This window comes from Podarcis muralis, chromosome 2 (assembly GCF_964188315.1).
Source record: "Podarcis muralis chromosome 2, rPodMur119.hap1.1, whole genome shotgun sequence".
Lineage (NCBI taxonomy): Eukaryota > Metazoa > Chordata > Lepidosauria > Squamata > Lacertidae > Podarcis > Podarcis muralis.
Window position 1 is genome coordinate 33,594,225 of NC_135656.1, and position 19,862 is coordinate 33,614,086.

Sequence of the window (19,862 nt, forward strand, 5' to 3'; positions counted from 1 at the left end):
TGCGGGACAAACTACAGTGCCCAGAATTCTTTGAGGGGTGTGTGTGCTTTAAAGGCACTGTGTGCACTCAGTCGTAGTAACTCTTTTGAAGTTTACTGCACCAAGAAACAGGACTTGAAGTTTTCTGATTACCCTACCGTTATCATCATGCTGCTTCGCACTGATGAACACTTTCCCTGGACCTTGCAATTTCTTCCAACATTTCTTTGTGATCTCAATTCTGCAGGGACCTGAGCTTCAACTGCATCCACACCATTGAGGAGGGAGCCTTCCACTACCTGGGCAAACTGAGGACTCTGTACGTACCATTATCTGGCACAATCTCTTCTATGAATCTTCCCCCTTTACGTACCCCTCACACCCTGCCTAAAAACCACATGCGGAAACCCTTTGGCCTGCCAGATAATGGCCAATGACCAGGTATGATGGGAGCCAGCCACATCTGGAAAGCTATTGGTTCTCTGTTGGTGTCATTACAGAAAGATGTCAAGGAGATTTGTTCCCTTATTAGTAGTTGCCTTGATAGGTTTCACTCAGTGGTGAGGAGCCTGTGGTCATCCAGGTGTTGTTGGACTCCGGTCCCATCACTCCTAGCCAGCAGGGCCAGTGGTCCATGATGATGGGAGTTGCAGTCTAACAACATTAGCCATGCATGAGAGGGAGGTACCGTATCTTCAGGCTCAGGGGAAGCTCAAGGTCTGCAGAAGTACAAAAAATGGAATGGAGTATTTTGGGAAAAGGCAACACTTTTGAACAGTAGCATTCCATGTACTGCAGCTTTTTGTTGCTGATGTCACTTGTACCTACGGAACAGCAAACATATATTCATCTTGCTATAGCCCACTGTTTAAAAAGCTTCGAACAGAGACTTGGTAGTGCCCTGTTCAAAGGTGGAGATCTTGCTTTCTTTTCCATTTTAGGGTGGAGGATTTCTCTAGCCCACCAGGGGCACTTGTGTCTCACCCCACATTTAGATATTGTTAAAAGGAATATTACCAAATGGCAAATCCACAAGCAAGTGGACTTATTGAAGATTTGGGGCTTTGGTACAAACATGATCATTTATCCTTAGACAGCAGTCACTGAATGCATCTCACCTACTGAATTATTTACACAGACAAAGTAAACACAGAAATTTTCTGATTGCCTTAAACAATGATCTGTTGAAACGGTGTGGAAGTTAAAGGAGCAGAGTTAATGTGCTGGCCACTGCTCTCTTTTGGGGGGGTATGTGTGTTTTGTGGCAGCAGGTTTTCCATACAGCCTGAGGGAGGTGACTGACTTTCTTGCCCTAATTCCTCCCCCTTCTTCCTGACAGCAACCTCATCTCCAACAGTTTCACATATGACTGTTCCTTACGCTGGTTGATGACGTGGGCACAAGAGAGACACGTTCTCGTAAGCAACACAGAATTGCTCCGATGCGTCCCGGAAGCCACTTCTGGTAGCGCCAAACCACTGGATCTCTTATCACTGACCCGCAGTGAGTAAAATACCTTTTTGGCCAGCCAGATGGAAGAGTTTGTTGTCACCTTCAATGCTTTTTCTTATTCTTTCACCTCGGGGCCCTGTGGAGTGTCTCAGGTGTGTCTTATGGATGTAGCTGTGGTAGGAATCCATCTAATATGTGATTGTTGGGAGTTCCCACCCCACCGATTGCTAGTGAAGGGAGTTTAGTTTCATCCAAAGCCCTGCATGTCAGTAGCTTTCTTCTTCTCCTCTGTAAAAGCCAACACCGTGGTTAGACGTGCACTGTTAGTCTATCAGATGTTTGCCTACTCTCACAAAATCTGCATTATAAAATAAACCAAACCTAAACAAAACAAAACAAGCTACTGACAAAAGCTGTGGTCCTGGTGAGGAACCTGGTGCCCTCTGAATCTTGTTGTACTCAAACTCCCATCAGCCCCAGACAGAATGGCCAGTGGGCAAGGATGATGGGAGTTGTCATCGTTCAGCAGCCTCTGGAAGGGCAGAGGCTCCCCAGTCCCACTACAGAGACTCAGACTGGAAATGACTGTTGTCCGAGGCAGCCCTTGTTGAATGGTTTCTTTAAATGTAAAGGTTCATCATTGTTCCACTCAATGTGTATGTCTTTAAGGGGCCAGAGCAAGGGCCAGAGCAAGATAACGAGACCCAGCTTTACAGCTGTGAAACATAGCAGGTGCTGCTGAGTTGTATTTGATTAAGGTGTGTCAGCATTTGGGTGTAGTATATAAGGAGCAGCACCTAGCTCTCCCATTACCCTGGGGGATGGGTTGGTGGTTGGGTCTGGTTTGGTTGTTGATGTATTTAGTGTAAATGGAGTTTTTGTTTTTGTAATTAAAACCTTGTTTAAGTTATTTTTGAGTCCTTTTCTTTTTAATGCATGATCTCCCCAGCAAGCTCTCTGCAGCGCTACCATACTGCAAATAGCCAACAGCCCTATCTACACTACATATTTATATCAGTTTCATATCACTTTGCCCAAAGAATCCTGGAGCTGGAGTCTAGTTGAGGTTGTGGACAGTTCTGTTGGACTCCTGGCCTTCTACTTCAGGAGAAAACCTAGCTCAGTAGTACAGCACACTAATGTCAAAAGCAGCTTGCCTCAATATCCATTGCTGGCAGTCACAAGCAGGAGAGTGCTTTTGCTCTCAGGTCCCACTTCTGGGCTTCCCAAAGGCATTTGACTGGCTACTGCAAGAACAGAATGTTGTTTCTGGACTGATTCAGCAGGACTCTGCTTGTGTCTGCATCCATCTCAGTGTTCACTCTGCAAAATGGGGAGAGCTTTCTTGCCTGTTTTGCTGGAATAGTTTGTAAAGTGTAAACAAAGAAAGCTGTGCAAACAGAAACCAGAACCGAGTTTTTCAAGCATCTGTCCATAAGTGGTTCAAACGTTTACCGTGAGTTTTCTCTTCCTCCCTTCCCAGCTGTTGATTTTATCTCCTGTGTGAAGGACACCCTGACCAGGAGTGATGCAGTCCTGCACTATTCTTACCTTTCAACTGGTACCCACACTCAGAAGTCCTGCCTTGAACTCTGCTATAGCAAAGAGTACACCTATTACGCCATGGACTTTTTGGATCGTTGCCTATGTGGATCTCTAGGCAGTGAAGCAGAGGTGGACTGTGGGAAGGTGTGCTCCAATGAAATCCAGAGCCAAGTGTGCAATAAAACAGTCATCCATGCTGCATACCCAATTCAGGTAATGGAATCAGTTCTAATAGCATTTCTGCCCAATTTTGTGTTTGGCAATTGTGGTTAGGAAATCCAACTCATTACTTCCCTACAAGAATGGGGAATCTGTGCCCCTTCAGATGTTGTTGGATTCCAGGATAGCCCAGTGGTCAGGAAATGATGGGAGCTGTAGTCCAGCAACATCTGGAGGGCCACAGGTTAGCTACCCCTTCTTTACTAAATGATGCTGATGATGAGCAGATTCTTGGCAGAGCACATCCTTTGTCCACAACATGTTCAATCCCTGTCATCTCAGACAAGAGAAATGGGACCTTGGTGACCTTGAGTTGCTGCCAATCAGACATGACAAAACTAGGCTTGATGGGCTAGTCACTAGTGGTCTCTGACTCAGCAACTTCACATATTCACATCAGATGGTGAGGGAATTTCTAGAGGGTTTGTAAAGGGTCCTGGGAAATGGAAGCTGCCCCTGCCAGTGATGGAAAATAAAAAGAGTCAGTGGTGAGGGGCAAAGGCCACTTTAAAATTGGCAGTGCAAGCTCAAGTTCTAAAACAGTTCCTCTTCCTTGATCTCCATAAGCTGGACACCTTGTCTCTCCCAAACCCAGTCACTTATTTTAGAGGTTAGAGCAGGGGCTCCCAAATTGTGCTTTGTTCAGATGATCCACAGTGTGTTTGTACGGATTTGTGGCTGAAGATGGGAGATGGCTCATTCAGAACATTAAATACTCATACTCACATTTTTTATTGTTTCTTTTATTATTATATTATATTATATTATATTATATTATATTATATTATATTATATTATATATTATTATTTTTTTATTATTATTATTATTATTATTATTATTATTATTATTATTATTATTATTATAATATTGCACTTTGTAAATTTAAAACTCATTGCTGGACCATTACTGGGAGTTTAAATTTTTGGAAAAATTAAGTAGGCCATGCAAGACTGTAACCAGTCCATGCTTGTTCTGGAATGCCTGGTCTTCAAAAGTGTCTTTGAGTCTTTAATTTCTGCAGACATTTGGCAAATATGCTTCATCCAAAACAGGACTTCTGTACCTTTTGTTGCTGCAGTACTATGCGAACAGGCACAGTTAATGCACAGAACTCCTTTGATCTGGATCTCCTCTTCATACTACCCAAAATGTTATCATCTGCACGGCCTCTATCTGAGTGCTGTATAAGCTGCAGGAATTAGGAATAACCTGATGTTATTAATGAGTGAGGGACATTATCCTTCTCATGAAATTATACCTTCATCCTATTTATGCTTTGGGTTGGAGGAAGGGAAATTAAACCTGAGTCAAACCTTCCTACCTGCTTTTTCTGTTTAGGTGAAACTCTCATTCACCACACGGCAACAGCATGGGCAACTTGTTGAATTCACTGCCAATATCTCACTGCCTGGCATTCTGTACATATGGGACTTTGGAGATGGAGGTGATGGAAGTCTCAGCACCACAAACCCAAGAGTGCTGCATGCGTATCTTCCTGGTACCTATATGGTGAAGGTTGAGGCCCTGACTGCTGGAAAGAGTCTGTTCCACAGAGCTACTATTCATGTGGTCTTGCCCGTGAAAGCAGTAATCCTTAAGTGTCCAAAGGTTGTGGTAAGACACCAGAACAACATAGACATCTGGATCCATGTCGAAGAAGGTACTGATCTGTCTGTCATCTGGAGAATGAAGGATCCAGGAGGCCAGGAACTTCTTGGTGAGATAAGTGATGCTGCAGAGAGATGTCTATCAGTGTCCCACTTGGGTGGGTGGGGAAGCTGGCCATTATTTTGAGTCAAAGGTAGACTTAAGCATGGATGCTTTAAATAGCGTGCCATCTCCTCCATTCTGGTGGGCCGGATTCTGGCTTACCCCACCTTCAGTGGGCTCTTTTGACAGGAGGGTGAGACCTGTCCACTTGTTAATCACCTGTCATCACTATCTGATGTCAATTGTGGGGCAGGGAATAGCCTCCTGGGCCAAACTGGGACCTATGTCAGGCCTAACTAAGCCTGCAGGCTGAAAGTTCCCTACCCCTGTGGAAGGGGAAGACCATGGTATGTTTATCAAGGGTGTATTTTTTAATAAAGCTTCCAAGGTGTTAAAATTTTGGTACCAACCTCAAGCGAAGTGTTCTCCTAAATGTTATGCAAAGTTGGAAGCTGTCTAAAATGGTGATCAAAGCAAATAAGTAGTATATGGCCCCTAACAAAAAAAGGTGCAGGATTTATGGTGGGGACAATCTGAAGGGGATCAAGGTTATTTAGGTGTGGATAAGGGAGGAGCTACGACTGGACCTAATGGTCAGGGGTCCCTTTACCTTTACTTTAAGGGAGGAGCTGGAGTTAAGGTGATGTGGAAGACTAAAGCTGGCTTAAAGTGGCTCCACCAAACCTCTGGAATCTCTCAGGATCTGAAGCATGTCCGTGAGAGAAACTGACCTTGCGGGAAGAGAGGTTATTGCAAGTGTGATGGGGACACCTGGACTTCATGTTAGGATATTAGGAAAATGGAAGGAAGAGGGAGAAAGCAGCAGAGCAGAGGCTCTAGAGAAAGCAAACTTGTCAGTGTGCAGAAGGCTGAAGGGGAACAGCAGATGTGTAACCAGGGAGACTAGGGGGCAGCTAGAAAAAAGGCATTTTCCACCCTGGGAGAGAGAGAGAGTTGTAGAGCAGCAGAGCCCTTATAAAAAGACCAGAGAGGCGGGAAGCCAGGGAAGCAGTGCGAGGCAGCCAGCAATATCAGCCATTGATCTCCGAAGGCACACAGCACTGTCGGGTCCTTCTGATGCTATGAGTGTGAGAGGGGTCACTCCTAAGGTTGCCATTGTCTCAGCCTGGATGCTGTGATGGTGGACAGAAGGTGATAAGTCAGCTGCTAACCTCACCTAGAGCTGCAGCATTTCCCCTCTTCCCCACCCCACCCCCAAGATTCTGCTGAGGATGGCATCCCAGGGATTTCGACCATGGTGGCTGTTGTTCCTACTGCTGGGCAAAGGGGACACAGGTAGGCGAAGCAGTGTTTCTACAAAGTGGGAGTTCTGTGTTGGAAAAGCATAGCTGCAGTGGGATGACAAGGCTAGATCTCTTAGCATGTGTCAGTCAATTTTCAGCATGATTTAACCACCCTTCTGTTCACTAGATTAGGATGGTTAGAAAGGGTCGTTTTGGTTAGAAATGGCGCTTTAAAGCAATCACCAACCCATTTTGACTATGGAAAGATGCTCCAGGCAAATTATTCTTAAAGAAAAGAGAAGGATTCATGCAAAACTCATGCACGCATGCTCAAATTCATTCCCGTCATGAAGCACTAAAAAGAATGAAGAATCCATCCTTAAAATACACAAGGCATGGTTAATGCAGCTGTTTTGTGCACGTTTCAGAGATCATACTCTAAAGAGCAGAACGGTGAAGCTGATCTTTGTTAGTATTTGTCAGAAGAGGGTGAGGCGATATTATAGTCTGAATGAATTAGCCACAATTAAAAGACATTGTGTGGATGCTCCTTGTAGATGTAAAGAAAGGCTGAGCATCCTTGCCTGTCAGGCCCAAAACTTTGCTTTCTGTGTGCACCTTTAAGAAGCTTCTTTGACATGGTCAGCAGTAACACTGCCATGTTTCTTAACACCCTGGTTAAGGAATTGGGAGTTGGTCATGTGCATGTGTGCCCCATCTTCTTCCCAGACTTAACCATGGTTCAGTGTTAGATCAGCATTGATGCTGGTCCCAATTAATAGCACTATTCAGGTTCCCCCTTAGGGAGGGCCTGTAAATTTACTTCAATTTACCAGATTTCAAATCTTGTTTAAAACCCACCCAACCATCCAATCCAATATGTTTACCTGAGAGCAGGTCTCATTGAACGTAATAGCTCTTATTTCTAGGTGGACACACATAGGCCTGCACTGTTAATGCTTCTCCTCTTGAGACAGCTACCCACCGTAGAATACCTGTTTATAAACCACCCTCTTCCCCTTCTCGTTTGGGAAAAGATGGCAGAAACTGAAAGCCAGGCTCCATAGAAACAGTAACAAAGTTTACTGGGCAGCATTTGGGAGGGCTGAAAGACCCAAACAAAGCCCTTCTCTGGACACCTGAATGCCAGCACCTAAAGGAGATCTGTGGGGAGCCTTTAAAAAGTGATTTGTATAGTTGGGAGGATTTATGGGGTCAGCAACGGATCAGACTTTGTTTAGGGTTGTCACGACAACGAGTTTTTTGAGCGGGCTGCCAACTAGCCTCCTGTTGTTGCCAAGATAGTTGGGTTTGTGAGGAAAAGTGTGTGTCCATTATACAAAAACAATTATTAATGAAGGGTTGTAACTTCTTCTTTAAACTTTTCTCTTTTTTAATCCTGCATGCATTCTTAGAGATGGGATATTGGTGCTCAGGCTTGGTGTTGCCAGATCTGCTTTCCACAGATTATAATTCCAAACATGGGCTCTGTCAAGGGTTCCTTTCATTCTGAAGGACCTCATGATATAGCTTCCACTTAAGGCTAGCTCAGTTGGTTAGAGTGTGGTGCTGATAACACCAAGGTTGCAGGTTCAATCCCTGTATGAGACAGCAGCATATTCAGCTCGGATTAGATGATCCTCAGGGTCCTTTTCCAACTCTATAATTCTATGAATCTACAAGGGCTGTGTAGGATGGAATTAATTGCTGCTACCAAAATCAAAATGGTGTTTGTAGCAATGGGTCTTAAATCAGAGATGACTAATTTATTTTATTGTTTTCAACAGCTGAGTTGGAACCTACTTTAGCTGTCTTGGGGGCCTAGGTTTGCTATCAATATGGTCTCGCATTAGAAATCTCTATTCCAATACTGTATATAATATTAAAACAAATACCCTTGTCATACTATCTTAGATGTTCTTCACCAATAGAAAGAAAAAGCCCAACTTTTATTTTATTTTTAAAAAAATGCTTATAGCATTAAAAGCACGTGAGGCTTCTGCAATTCAAGACAGCATGTTCTGGTGTTCTCTTAAGCTTGAGTTGTTGTTGTTGTTGTTGTTTTAATTCAGATACTTCCACTTGCCCACGAGGTGGACAAATCAATTTGCAGAACTTGAACTGTTACTGGCTTGGTGAGACAAAGGAGACATGGCAGGATGCCAGGAAGCTCTGCCAGGGGGTGCCTGGAGGAGACCTGGTCGTGGTGAGGTCCCTGGAGGTACAAAGCTACCTCCAGAAATCTTTTTCTAAGTAAGTAACTTTAGCATGTGCCTCATTTGTAAATGTTTCCCAACTCCGTGCATCATAAGGATTTTCTTTCTTTTTTTTAATGCATAGACTACCCTGCCAGGGACGTGGGTGGTGCTGTGGGTTAAACCACAGAGCCTAGGACTTGCCGATCAGAAGGTCAGCGGTTCGAATCCCTGCGATGGGGTGAGCTCCTGTTGCTCGGTCCCTGCTCCTGCCAACCTAGCAGTTCGAAAGCACGTCAAAGTGCAAGTAGATAAATAGGTACTGCTCCGGTGGGAAGGTAAACGGCGTTTCCGTGCGCTGCTCTGGTTTCGCCAGAAGCAGCTTAGTCATGCTGGCCACATGACCCGGAAGCCGTACACCGGCTCCCTCGGCCAATAAAGCAAGATGAGCACCGCAACCCCAGAGTCGGTCACAACTGGACCTAATGGTCAGGGGTCCCTTTACCTTTTTTAGACTACCCTGTCCCAGTGACAGAAGGTTTGTTGTATTGTAATATGGCATGCGTGATCCGGGTCTCTGAAATACTTTCTAAAACCATTCACCTGGAGATTAGATAGTTCAACAGACCATACCATGTTGGTTTTTCTTGACATTGGTGTGGTCAGTGGTGCTACTCAGTGGTATGTGTTTGTAATAATGATTTGCATGGCAGCACACCTATGAGCTATCAACGTTTCAGCACACCTGTATCTTAACAATGTAACTAATTAGAGGTGGAGCTTACCTGCTGCACCAAATGCAGCAATATGATAGGGTAACTGATTATTTTGAAAACTGTATTTAAGCTGACCAAATGCTTTGTATTCTGCTGGGGGACTGTGGAGTGGTGAGAAGGGTGTTTTTGCAGCTGTTTGATTATTTCTTAAAATAAATATAAGCAAAGATATTGCGGGCAAGTTTTTATTCCATTGTCCCAGCTGCTGTGCAAGCTCGGTTGGTCCAGAAGGTCCAATGTACCATTGTACATCCATGAGCAGCAGCTGATGCTCAGATTAACTGCCAGGGCTGATGCCAAGTTTTGAGGTGGCCCTGGGCAAGATGGTCCCTGTTCTCCCTCTTGTGCCACCATGGTACCACTCCAGGAAATGAAGATGGTGGCAACTGCGGAAACTGCTTTGCACAGACTGAGTGTGGCTGCCTCCCTCCCCAGTATGTTTACTATGCCAAGAAATGGACACTGGTACAGACAGGTGGTGGCCAGAGCTGGCCTGAGGGATGAGCATGTTGGGTTGTGCATAAGGAATGAGGACAACTGGATTTAGTTCACATTTCACAACCAGAACACAACCATCCTGTGAAATTCACCCTTCTCCTAAATTTTCAGTGCCAATCTCCAACAATGTTATGTGTACCAAAATGTATTTTATAGTAAAGTGTGCCTATAGATTCAATTATTAGTGAAAGTAACAGGCAAAAATGCAGTATATTACAGAAAATTGCTTGCAAAAATATGTGTATTTCAAAACTGCATACAAAAATGTGTTTATTAACAAAAACATGCACCAATATGCTGAAGAACTTTTGTGAGGGTATTTAAACAACAACAAAAATATGCAGTACTGTGGAGACCTGAAATTGATTGGAAAAATGAGAAACTGAGAGAACCAAAAGGACAAATTAATCAATCCTGTTTCTGATTCTCTTTACTTGAAGCCAATACACTTGTCTGTTTGCTGATCAAACTGCATTTTGCTTAGCAATGAGCCGTGGTCCAGCTGTTTCCATACAGTTAGTATGAGAGTTATGTAAACCAACCATAGCTTGTTTGTTTAAAATATTCTCAGACTGCCTTAGCATCAAACAAGTCTAGTGCAATCAAGTTAAACAATGAAATGTCAAGCAGCATGATAACGATCAATGGCTTCATCCCAGAGGTTTTCAACCTTTTTGAGTCCATGGCTCCCTTGACCAACTACATTCTTTCTGCAGCACCCCTGTGGGGCTCAGGAGCCCAGTTATGTCACTCCTTCCCTGAAGAACCGGCAGCCTCTCACCTTTTTTCAAACACCCTCCCTTGTGGAGTGTTTCCTCAGCCTCTTCTCCCCTCTCCTTGGAGTCCTCTGGGCAGCCACTGCTGCTACCCCCTGGTCTCTGAGCTGCCCCTCCTGCTCCAAATGAGGTTCCTCATCACACTGCCCCACAGGGGCCTGTGACTTGTCTGTACATTCCCAAGAGCAAGGGCTGGCAAACTGGCTGGCTGGGCTCCCTCACCCGCTTGCTTGCTTACTCCGAAGCTGCCGAAGCTCCTGGCAACCAGCACCCCATGGCCAGCACCAGAGGCACCATTTGCCTGCAGAGCTTGTAGCCAGGGCTTCTCCAACAAACAGCTGTGCAAGCCTTTGAGAGGCAGAGATGCGAGAGGAGGGAGGGAAGGAAAGAGGGACACAGGCCAGTGTTGCCTGCCCTGACCATCATTCAAGCCACCCTAGGGTGCCACGGCACACTGGTTGAAAACCACTGGCTTCATTCTGTTCTGTCTCCAAATATTGGCCCAGTCCATGGTGTTACCAGAGTTATTGCCTTTCCTTGTCTTTCTTATCAGCAGTGCTGGCACAGTTTGGATTGGATTGCGTGACCTTGGCTCCTCTGGGTCGATGCGCTGGGTTGACGGGGGCCTCGTAGATACATTCCAGAACTGGATGTCCTCAGGCCGACCTGAGGGAGGGAAGGAAATGTGTGTGAAGATGCTTCTAGTGGATTCAAAAGGGTACTGGAGATGTAACCCATGCTCTGAGAAATCACCGTTCATCTGTGAAAAGACAATTGGAGGTACTGGAGGCATTCTAGTTTGTGTTCTGTAATTTTAATGGAGTTTTTTGCAAATGTTTTGATGGGGTGGTATTACTGTGTATTTTCATTGTGGGTGTCTATATTGTAATGTCTGTGTAACCAGCTTTTGTACTTTGCAAACCGATTAGAAGCCTGTTTTGATGTGAAGAGGCATATAAATTATGAATAGGCTGATCTTTATTATTCATCTAATGAGATCACCTCTCTCAAAAGAGGAGGATTCATTAGAAGGAAGCTGAGAAAGACAACCAGGTAGTTCTGATCTGTTCAGGAAGCTTGGAGCAAAGTTGTAAGGGGCAATCCCACTAGCATTATAGACTTGGACTTTCAAAATCCTTGTGATGAAATCTCTTTTCGAAGGTTGGTAAGAAAACTTTGCAGTCATGGTATGACAGAATTGGTATCTTGGCAGAGGAAACCAAGGAGCAGAGAATAGGGAAAGATGGGCAGCTTAGGGGAGACAGCCCAGAGTATAGAACAGATGCAGGTCGTGTTGAAAAGACACTGGGTGAATTTGCTCTAGAGACCGATGGGTCATCTGTGATGGTCTAGAATAATTCCTCCTGCAAGGGGTTGAAAACAAGCCTTCTAGTCCATGGCGCTGTGGGTTAAACCACAGAGCCTAGGACTTGCCGATCAGAAGGTCGGCGGTTCGAATCCCCGTGACAGGGTGAGCTCCCGTTGCTCGGTCCCTGCTCCTGCCAACCTAGCAGTTCAAAAGCACACCAAAGTGCAAGTAGATAAATAGGTACTGCTCTGGCAGGAAGGTAAACAGTGTTTCCGTGCACTGCTCTGGTTCGCCAGAAGTGGCTTAGTCATGCTGGCCACATGACCCGGAAGCTGTATGCCCGGCTCCCTAGGCCAATAAAGCAAGATGAGCGCCACAACCCCAGAGTCAGCCATGACTGGACCTGATGGTCAGGGGTCCCTTTACCCTTTACCTTTAGTCCATGATGTGGGAAGGATGATGAAATTGAATGCGAGCTCCTGCTGATGAGGAAGTGCTGAATGGTGAAGAAGGTGGGCACAAAAAGGAAATAGGAGAGAGCTGAAAGGAAGCGGAAAGCAGGGTCTGCCAAGAGGCCAGCCAAGTCTAGCTACTAACCCTGATCGCTACATTCTGAGCTCCCCACACCGTCTTGGTAAGCAGCAGCAACAGGCAGTGTTCGGAAGCCGGCAGAGCGACACAGCCGCACCCTGCCTCGATATTGGATGTTATAGGACTGTATTGTCAGTTCCTTTTTATGTGCTCTGTGATTACAGCTGCGCTTCCAAGCCCAAACTTCTTCCTGACGGGAATGCCAAGGTTTAGCACTATCTATGAAGTGAAGAACGTCAGCACCAGAAAGGCAGCTCCTTTCTTAGGGGGCAGCAAAGTGGAGGTAATATATTTCCAGGGCCGATTTGTTTTCGTGCGTCAAATATGTCTTCTATTCCACAAGACGTTGCTGAGGGATCTTGAGAAATCTGCTGCTTTTTGACAGTGACCTCAGCATTATACAATCCAACATCTATGTAAGTAGAAAATTGCCCAGAAAGCCCAATATTAGAAGTTCATGGGAAACCCTGATTTCCAAATCTGATGTGTCTCTTGTAGCTTACCTCATATGTAAAAAAAACCAACTGTGGCACCATTGTTGCTCAGTATGTTCACTGTGGGCCCTAAACCCTCTACCCATCTTAAACTGCCCCCCAGCTACCCTTGACTTGCTTTTGTCTTGCAGCTGATGCTCTTTCCAGGCCTCTGGTTCAGCCACAATGGAACAGTCGCCTCCCTAGACTTTGCTATGCAAGCAACAAATAAGCCCATCCAGGCCCGTTTCCAGATTTTCCGCCCATATTGCAGTCCCAGTCAACATTTGATTCCACCAGGTAAGGGAGAAACCCCTTCTGCTCCCTTCCTTGCAATCCCTTAGGTCAAAGTGTTGAATAGTGGGTAGACATGGCAGACGACACAGCGATTTCTCCAAAGAAGCTCTTTATTTTGTAAGCTGGAACAGAACTGAACAGCAAACAGCTCAGCCGGCCTGCTTTTATATGCAGCCGGCTGTCAACACTGTAGCAACAACAACCCAGGGTTTCCTGCCTAAAATAACTGACGTGGACCTGAGTGAAAACTATCTACAGTATCCCCCTGCTGGCCCAGGGTGAGAACTTCAGTACATAACACAAAGAATAACAGATTCTGTCTTTATTCTTTATAGCAGCTTAATTAAAAAATAAGTTGCCATTTCTCCCTAGCAACATCTTGTTTTCAGCTGAGGAAAATGGCTTTGCTGCAGATTTTTTACAGTTCTCCCCCCCCCCCGCCGCCATTTGTTAATTCCACCATTTAATTCATTTTTGTAATTGGAATTGCCTTCCAGTCGCACTCATTTCTTCTAAAATGCGGTACTTAAATTACAACCTTTGCACATGCTGATCACAGTAATAAATTTGATAAGAGTGTGTGCGTGGGCCCAAACATTCACCTTGCATCTGTATCTGCGTGGTTTAAAACGATATTGATCTGTTTCTAAGTCATTCTGTACTCTCTCTGCTTCGATCTGTAATTTAGGTTCTGAACTACCCTTTAAAAAAATAAAACTCTGTATTCCCCATCTGCTACCATAGATAATATAAAATGTTATAACTTCCCCCTGTTTTTCACCAAGGTAGATGACATTTACTGGCAGAGTAGTCCCTCCAGAGTGCAGTGAACCTGCCAAATTGCAGAAAGATTGGTCCAGGGGCTTTTTGTGGGGTAAATAAAAGTGATTCACTTTCCCCCATAATGAGGAGGGAGCATGTTTGCCTCTTGCTCTTTCTTTAAAATAACTAAGATGTGGCCAGGTGTATTCTCCCCTGCACATTTCAAAAAGCTTTGCAGCTTTGCATTGGTCTTTGCTTTCCAGTGACTGATTGTTTCCTCTGATATGCTTGACAGCATGAGACCATCTGTAAAGCTGCCTGAGAGCTCTGCCTTTTGTTTTAAAGCAGAACAAGATAGGATTTTAAAGAAAACCCTTAAATGAAGTTTTTAACTCTTTTTTTTAAAAAAAACTGCTTTAGCAAAAAATACTCAGTCTTCAGTGTGCCACTGGCAAAACTTTGGGCAGCCTCACTTACTGCAAAGTCCATGGACCTGGAGAAACAAAAAATATAGGAAAAATTAGAGCTATAAGGTAAAGAGAAGCTTAGAAAGAACAGAGTGATAGGGCAACATGCGACTTTTGGACATCAACTTGGGAGGGGAAAAGATTTGCAAATCATCCCAATTTGCCTTGTTATTTGAGCCCCCGTACGGACGCGGGTGGCGCTGTGGGTTAAACCACAGAGCCTAGGACTTGCCGATCAGAAGGTCGGCGGTTTGAATCCCCGCGACGGGGTGAGCTCCTGTTGCTCGGTCCCTGCTCCTGCCCACCTAGCAGTTCGAAAACACGTCAAAGTGCAAGTAGATAAATAGGTACCACTCCAACAGGAAGGTAAACGGCATTTCTGTTCGCTGCTCTGGTTTACCAGAAGCGGCTTAGTCATGCTGGCCACATGACCCGGAAGCTGTACGCCGGCTCCCTCGGCCAATAAAGCAAGATGAGCGCCGGAACCCCAGAGTGGGTCACGACTGGACCTAATGGTCAGGGGTCCCTTTATCTTTACCTTTATATTTACCTTTATGTTACAGAGCTGATGCAGACTCCTAGAATAGAAATGACGTCTGGCTTTTTGGTTCTGTATCTTTTGTGCGATTCAGTGCCCTTTTATTTGTTCCTCAGGGTGCAAACGGCTTCATTCACCTTTTGCCTGCTGTCACTCTGAGCCACTCTGCAATGGCATGGGTGAATGCCCAAGTGGGCAACAGTGGTGCCCTTTGAAGGATCGTTGCCTGAACATCTCCAGCCCTTGCAGCTCATATGCCTTTGAGAACACAACTGCTCACACCCAGCCATTCCCATACCCTCCGCGGTACAAAGGGGCTTCGCCATTCTATTCCATAGCGGCTGATCTTCCTTTATTGCTCTCCCCCAGCAATGAAAACACCCACATTCACGTAAGTGTATTCAGGAGTTGCCTTGGGGTTGTAAACAAGCCTTACCCTTGTCTTTCGTTCAATGTTTGCTCTATGCTTTGAGGTTCTTCACACATCTTGTTTTGCCTTAGGTATACAGGAAGTGGTTCTGTGGTTCCACGTGGGAAACACTTGCTGTGAGAGCTCCCAGGTCATGGGACCTCTTCACCTTGGGAGCCTCTTTTTAGCCTGGCCCACCTTGCTATTTCGGCAGCCATGCAAAATGTTTTTGTTCAGATCCGCTTTTACAAATGAGTCATAAGGAGGAGCTACATGGCACCTCTGTTTTCAGTCCGATTAAGTGCTGCTCAGATTTTGGTGGTCTTTTAAAAATTTTATTTGGTTTTTACAAATTAATGTTTACATTCAAAATCATAGATAAAAACAAAAAAACAAGATTCTTCCAAATCTTTAGACTTCCCTCCTCCTCTCCATGGGTTCTTTACTTAACCTTTTCTACTGCACATCATAAGTCACTCCAATTTTTAAAGTTGTCCGTTGTGTCCAAAGTCACTGTTACATTACAAGAGTTATTTTAAACCTGCTAAAGAGTTCAGATGTTTACAGTGGTCTTCCAAATATAATATGACTTGCCCCCATTCTTTGTTGAAATTTTGATCTTCCTGATTTCTGATTTTCCCGGTCATTTTTGCCATTTCGGCATAGTCCAACAGTTTGGTCTGCCATTCCAATCGGGTAGGGATGCTGTCTTCTTTCCAGGCCTACCAGCATCCTGGAGGCTGTTGTTGTGTACATGAACAGTCTTTTCTGTTCCTTCTACACCTACAATTCCTAACAAAAAGGCTTCTGGTTGTTGTTTTTAAACAGTTTTTTCAATTCATTATATATCATTTCCCAGAATTCTTTTATTACCTTACAGTTCCACCACATATGTTAAAAGGTCAGATTGTGGTAGTCTTGTGGTGTTTTATATGGATTAGCATTACTTGCTGCTACACTGTTCTGCTTCTCGTGCACAACTGTAGGAAGGAGTTGAATGAAGACCAAGTGTGTGTACTTTGAATGGAGGTTGTCTCCCAATGATTCCGATTAGCTTCAGCTGTCTGTGCGTTTCAGGTTCTCCTGCCAGAAGAAGATATCTTTGTCCATCCGGGTGACATCATAGGGATACAGCACAGCGCTGATAGGGGCCTGTTCCTGCAGTGCCATCCCCACACGGATTCCCCTTGGCGACAGAGTTACATCAGCCTCATGAAGGAGAGCTGGTGGGAAGGAGGTATCCCTGGGCCGCCCAACCCCACCTGGGTGGACAGCATGCTTTGTGACCTACGAGTGACCTTTGCGCAAGCAATGAAGAGCTTGGCAAACCCTCCAATGCTGGCCCAAAGGCTGGAGTCTGGTACCTACACCTTCACCACCACGGTGAGAAATGCTGTCAGCAGCTCACAGGCCAGCTGCTCAGTGCAAGTGCAGTCAAAAGTCAGTGATTTGCAGCTTATCTACCCCACACCACTCAGCGGGAAGCTCAACATACCCACAAAGCAGGAGATTTTCCTGGTCGTCAAGATCACCTCTGGTTGCAAGGCTGTGGCTAACTGGATGTCCCCGGTGGACATGGCTGGGGTGCCGTTTGTGGCCGCTTGCCCAGCAGGGATTGTGCTCCGTGTCCCCTCCTGCTTCAGAGAGACCACAGACACCTGGTTCTCCTCGGTGAAGCTTGTCATGGATAAACCAAGAGAGGAGGAGATCTTGGACATCCTTGTTTCCAATGAGATCAGTGCCCAGAAGTTGTCTGTGAAGATCCAGTCACATGATGCCATTGATGGACTCAGGGTGGTGCCTCCTGGACCATGCCGGATGCTAGTGGATGTGTCACAGGTGGGTTATGATGTTCCTTCCAAAGTTAACTCTTTGTTTTATGTGAGGGATGTCTGGTGTCATGTTTTGAGGATAGTGGTCCAGGGACCTTCTGATGCTCTGGCATCAGTAAAACAAACAGTCCCCAGCAACAACATCTTAACGGGGAAAACTGCAAATGAAAGATGCTTCTTTCTAATGGGTAAGCTACAGAAGAACTGATTGTCATTGTTTTTGGAGTGACCCCAGGGCACGGCTAGCTATTCTTATATGAAAAAAAAATATTGTACATAGATGCATACCCTATACTGATTTTTGTGGCTTTGCAGAATTGACAAGGACTGTACCTCTGAACTAGGAAACAATGCAGTCATGATCTTGAATTATTGAAGGGGCAAAGAAATTGGAGTGTTAGGCAGTGCACAGATCCCTCAGTCCCAGGTCACTGAAGTATCCTACCCAGATCCAGACTCATTTACTGCTCCTCAATACTTAGCCCAAAGTTCAACCAGCATAGCCAATATATGGGTTATTCTCATCATGCAACTTCTTTGCTTTAACCAGGTATTTACTGCTGAGATCAGCCAGGGGTCCTCTGTTTCTTACACCTGGGTGATTGATAACATGGACATGTTTGCCTACAATGGTCAGAGCTACAGTGTCACATTTAAGAGACCTGCTACATATAAGCTAAAGGTGAGAAACCAAAGCCATTCAACAACAACAACAACAGCAATAACAGCAACCCCATAGTAGAGCATTGCACACGTGGGCATTTCAAGGAATATAAGTAGTATTTGTACAGCAATTTATATGTGTTATCTCAGTATTTCATACAACAGCCCTATAAGGTAGTCCAGTATATTAGGAGAAATTACATGTCAGAATGTGAAAATTGCATACAAAAATGAATATATGTAATGAAACAGTGTGCACTCTTGCATGGATTGGTTTTTTTTTAAATTACAAACTGATGTAAGCAAACTGAACCAAGACTAGAAAGATGAGGACATGAGGGAAAGAAAGAAACAAAAAAAGACTGTAATATAACAGAGAGAGTGGCTTGCCTGCAGCTTCTCTGTGAGTTCCTTTGAGCCAGGGACTTCCTGACTCTCTTTTGTCTCTCTCTACAGAAGCAAATGCATAGCTGAGCTGCTATGAGCATTATCAGAAGATGCTTCAGTGACTTATGGGATTTGGGTGGTTTCTTGGTCAAAGGGATCAAAGGTTTCTTGGTTTTCTCCTCTTTGTTCATAGTTGACAGCAAAGAACCCGGTGAGCTTCAAATCTTTGGAACTGATGCTCATAGCTGAACCCATGAACCCCTTGGCTCACCCTGAATTGCTGGGACTCCCTGGCATTGTGGAAGTCAGTGTTCCCCAGACTATGATATTCAGGGTGGAAGTAGACACTGCCGTGGATGTCATGGTGAGGTAAGAAGCAAGGCAAGGAAGTCTGGATAGGTGCTTTCAAGTGATTGCCCATCACCAAAATCCAAGTTGCAAGGAACACACAATCTTAGGGAAGAGCTCTCTGGGAACAGCCAGTGTATCTACTCAAGGCCAATTCACACCATCGTTTTCTGCAGAAAAAACCCCTCATTTGAGCTGACTTACAAACACTTCTGCTAAATTCATCCCAATTTAGCTTTTAGTATAGAATCGCTAACTCAGTTAGTAGCCACCAACTCAGTCTCATCCTATGCATAGATGCACAAACAGTCTGACCTGGTATCTTCCCCTAAATATATGACAATTCCTAGTACTCCCCCCCTTCCCTCTTTTTTGGCACATTTGGTGATGTTCAGGAGGTGTAGTAAACTGCATCGGTGACTTTGCCTGTGCATGAAAGCCACACTGGTTTGGTAGAAAATGAACCATGAGGCATAGAGGATACCCAAGAATCAGCCTGTTGCAGGGCAACAGTCCAGTTCAGATCACAGTAGACCACCACAGGGTACACTAAATGGGGGGTGTTACAGAGGCCAGCAAAGCAAATTGCTTAAAATAATGTAAGCAAGACAAGTCACCTATTTCAGGGGAAGGCAGACAAACAAAAATCAGAATAACCAGTTCAACAGCTCTGGAGAAAGCTGCTTTCTGATCGGACTATAAGTCAGAGTCAGAACATGACAGTGCCTGGGAGAATCACTGAACTTAAAATTAAAAAAAGGATAATCTAATTCAACACCCTACTCTCTCAAGGTACCCTGGAGTTACCTGCTCTGCTGGTACCTGTAATGTCCCCACTTTAGTGTACCCCACAAGCAAGAACTACCATGCCAGAGATGGCTTTGGGAAAAGGAATAAATATAGCGAAAAGACATTTGAGGTGTTGAAATAACAAATTGTGCAACCAGGACTTGCAAATTGCTTGACTTCCAGACCTTTGGCAGCGAGCGTTGTATCCATCTTGTGGAAAACAGAATTTTTGGCAGGGGCTAAAGGTGGTGATAGGTAATGTGGGAGATGTACCAGAGGGGGTGATGTGATAAGGGGCACAGAAGAAACTCTGGGAAGGAATTTATCATTGCCGTTGCTGAGTCCAGTCCAATCTCAGGCAGAGATAGGGTGAACTTTCTGGTCTTGTTTTCAGTACTCCAGATCAACAAAACCAACAAAAGAGTCTTGCGGCACCTGGGCGACTAACAAATTTGCTATGGATTTATGGGCCAGAATGCTGTTCACCAGCAACAAGTAGTACAATTCCTAATTAACAGGGACTATATGGGTTCCCCTTTGTTGTTTGGCCTGTGGACACAAGTGGATGGGAATGGAGAACACTGAGATCAAAAGGAAGCAAA

At 44.8% G+C, this 19,862-nt stretch overlaps 1 protein-coding gene across 1 annotated transcript in view; it reads left to right on the plus strand.

Annotated features, from left to right (window-relative positions):
* Positions 1-19,862, plus strand: part of LOC114592840 (polycystin-1-like) — a 78,374-nt gene that overhangs the window by 3,745 nt on the left and 54,767 nt on the right. Inside the window, exons 3-14 of the mRNA XM_077924175.1 lie at positions 227-298; positions 1,319-1,482; positions 2,915-3,189; positions 4,535-4,913; positions 8,223-8,403; positions 10,949-11,175; positions 12,460-12,578; positions 12,921-13,068; positions 14,949-15,223; positions 16,319-17,080; positions 17,624-17,755; positions 18,317-18,492. Of these exons, the coding sequence (XP_077780301.1) occupies positions 227-298; positions 1,319-1,482; positions 2,915-3,189; positions 4,535-4,913; positions 8,223-8,403; positions 10,949-11,175; positions 12,460-12,578; positions 12,921-13,068; positions 14,949-15,223; positions 16,319-17,080; positions 17,624-17,755; positions 18,317-18,492 (2,910 nt within the window). The remainder of the gene's footprint in view (positions 1-226; positions 299-1,318; positions 1,483-2,914; positions 3,190-4,534; positions 4,914-8,222; positions 8,404-10,948; positions 11,176-12,459; positions 12,579-12,920; positions 13,069-14,948; positions 15,224-16,318; positions 17,081-17,623; positions 17,756-18,316; positions 18,493-19,862) is intronic.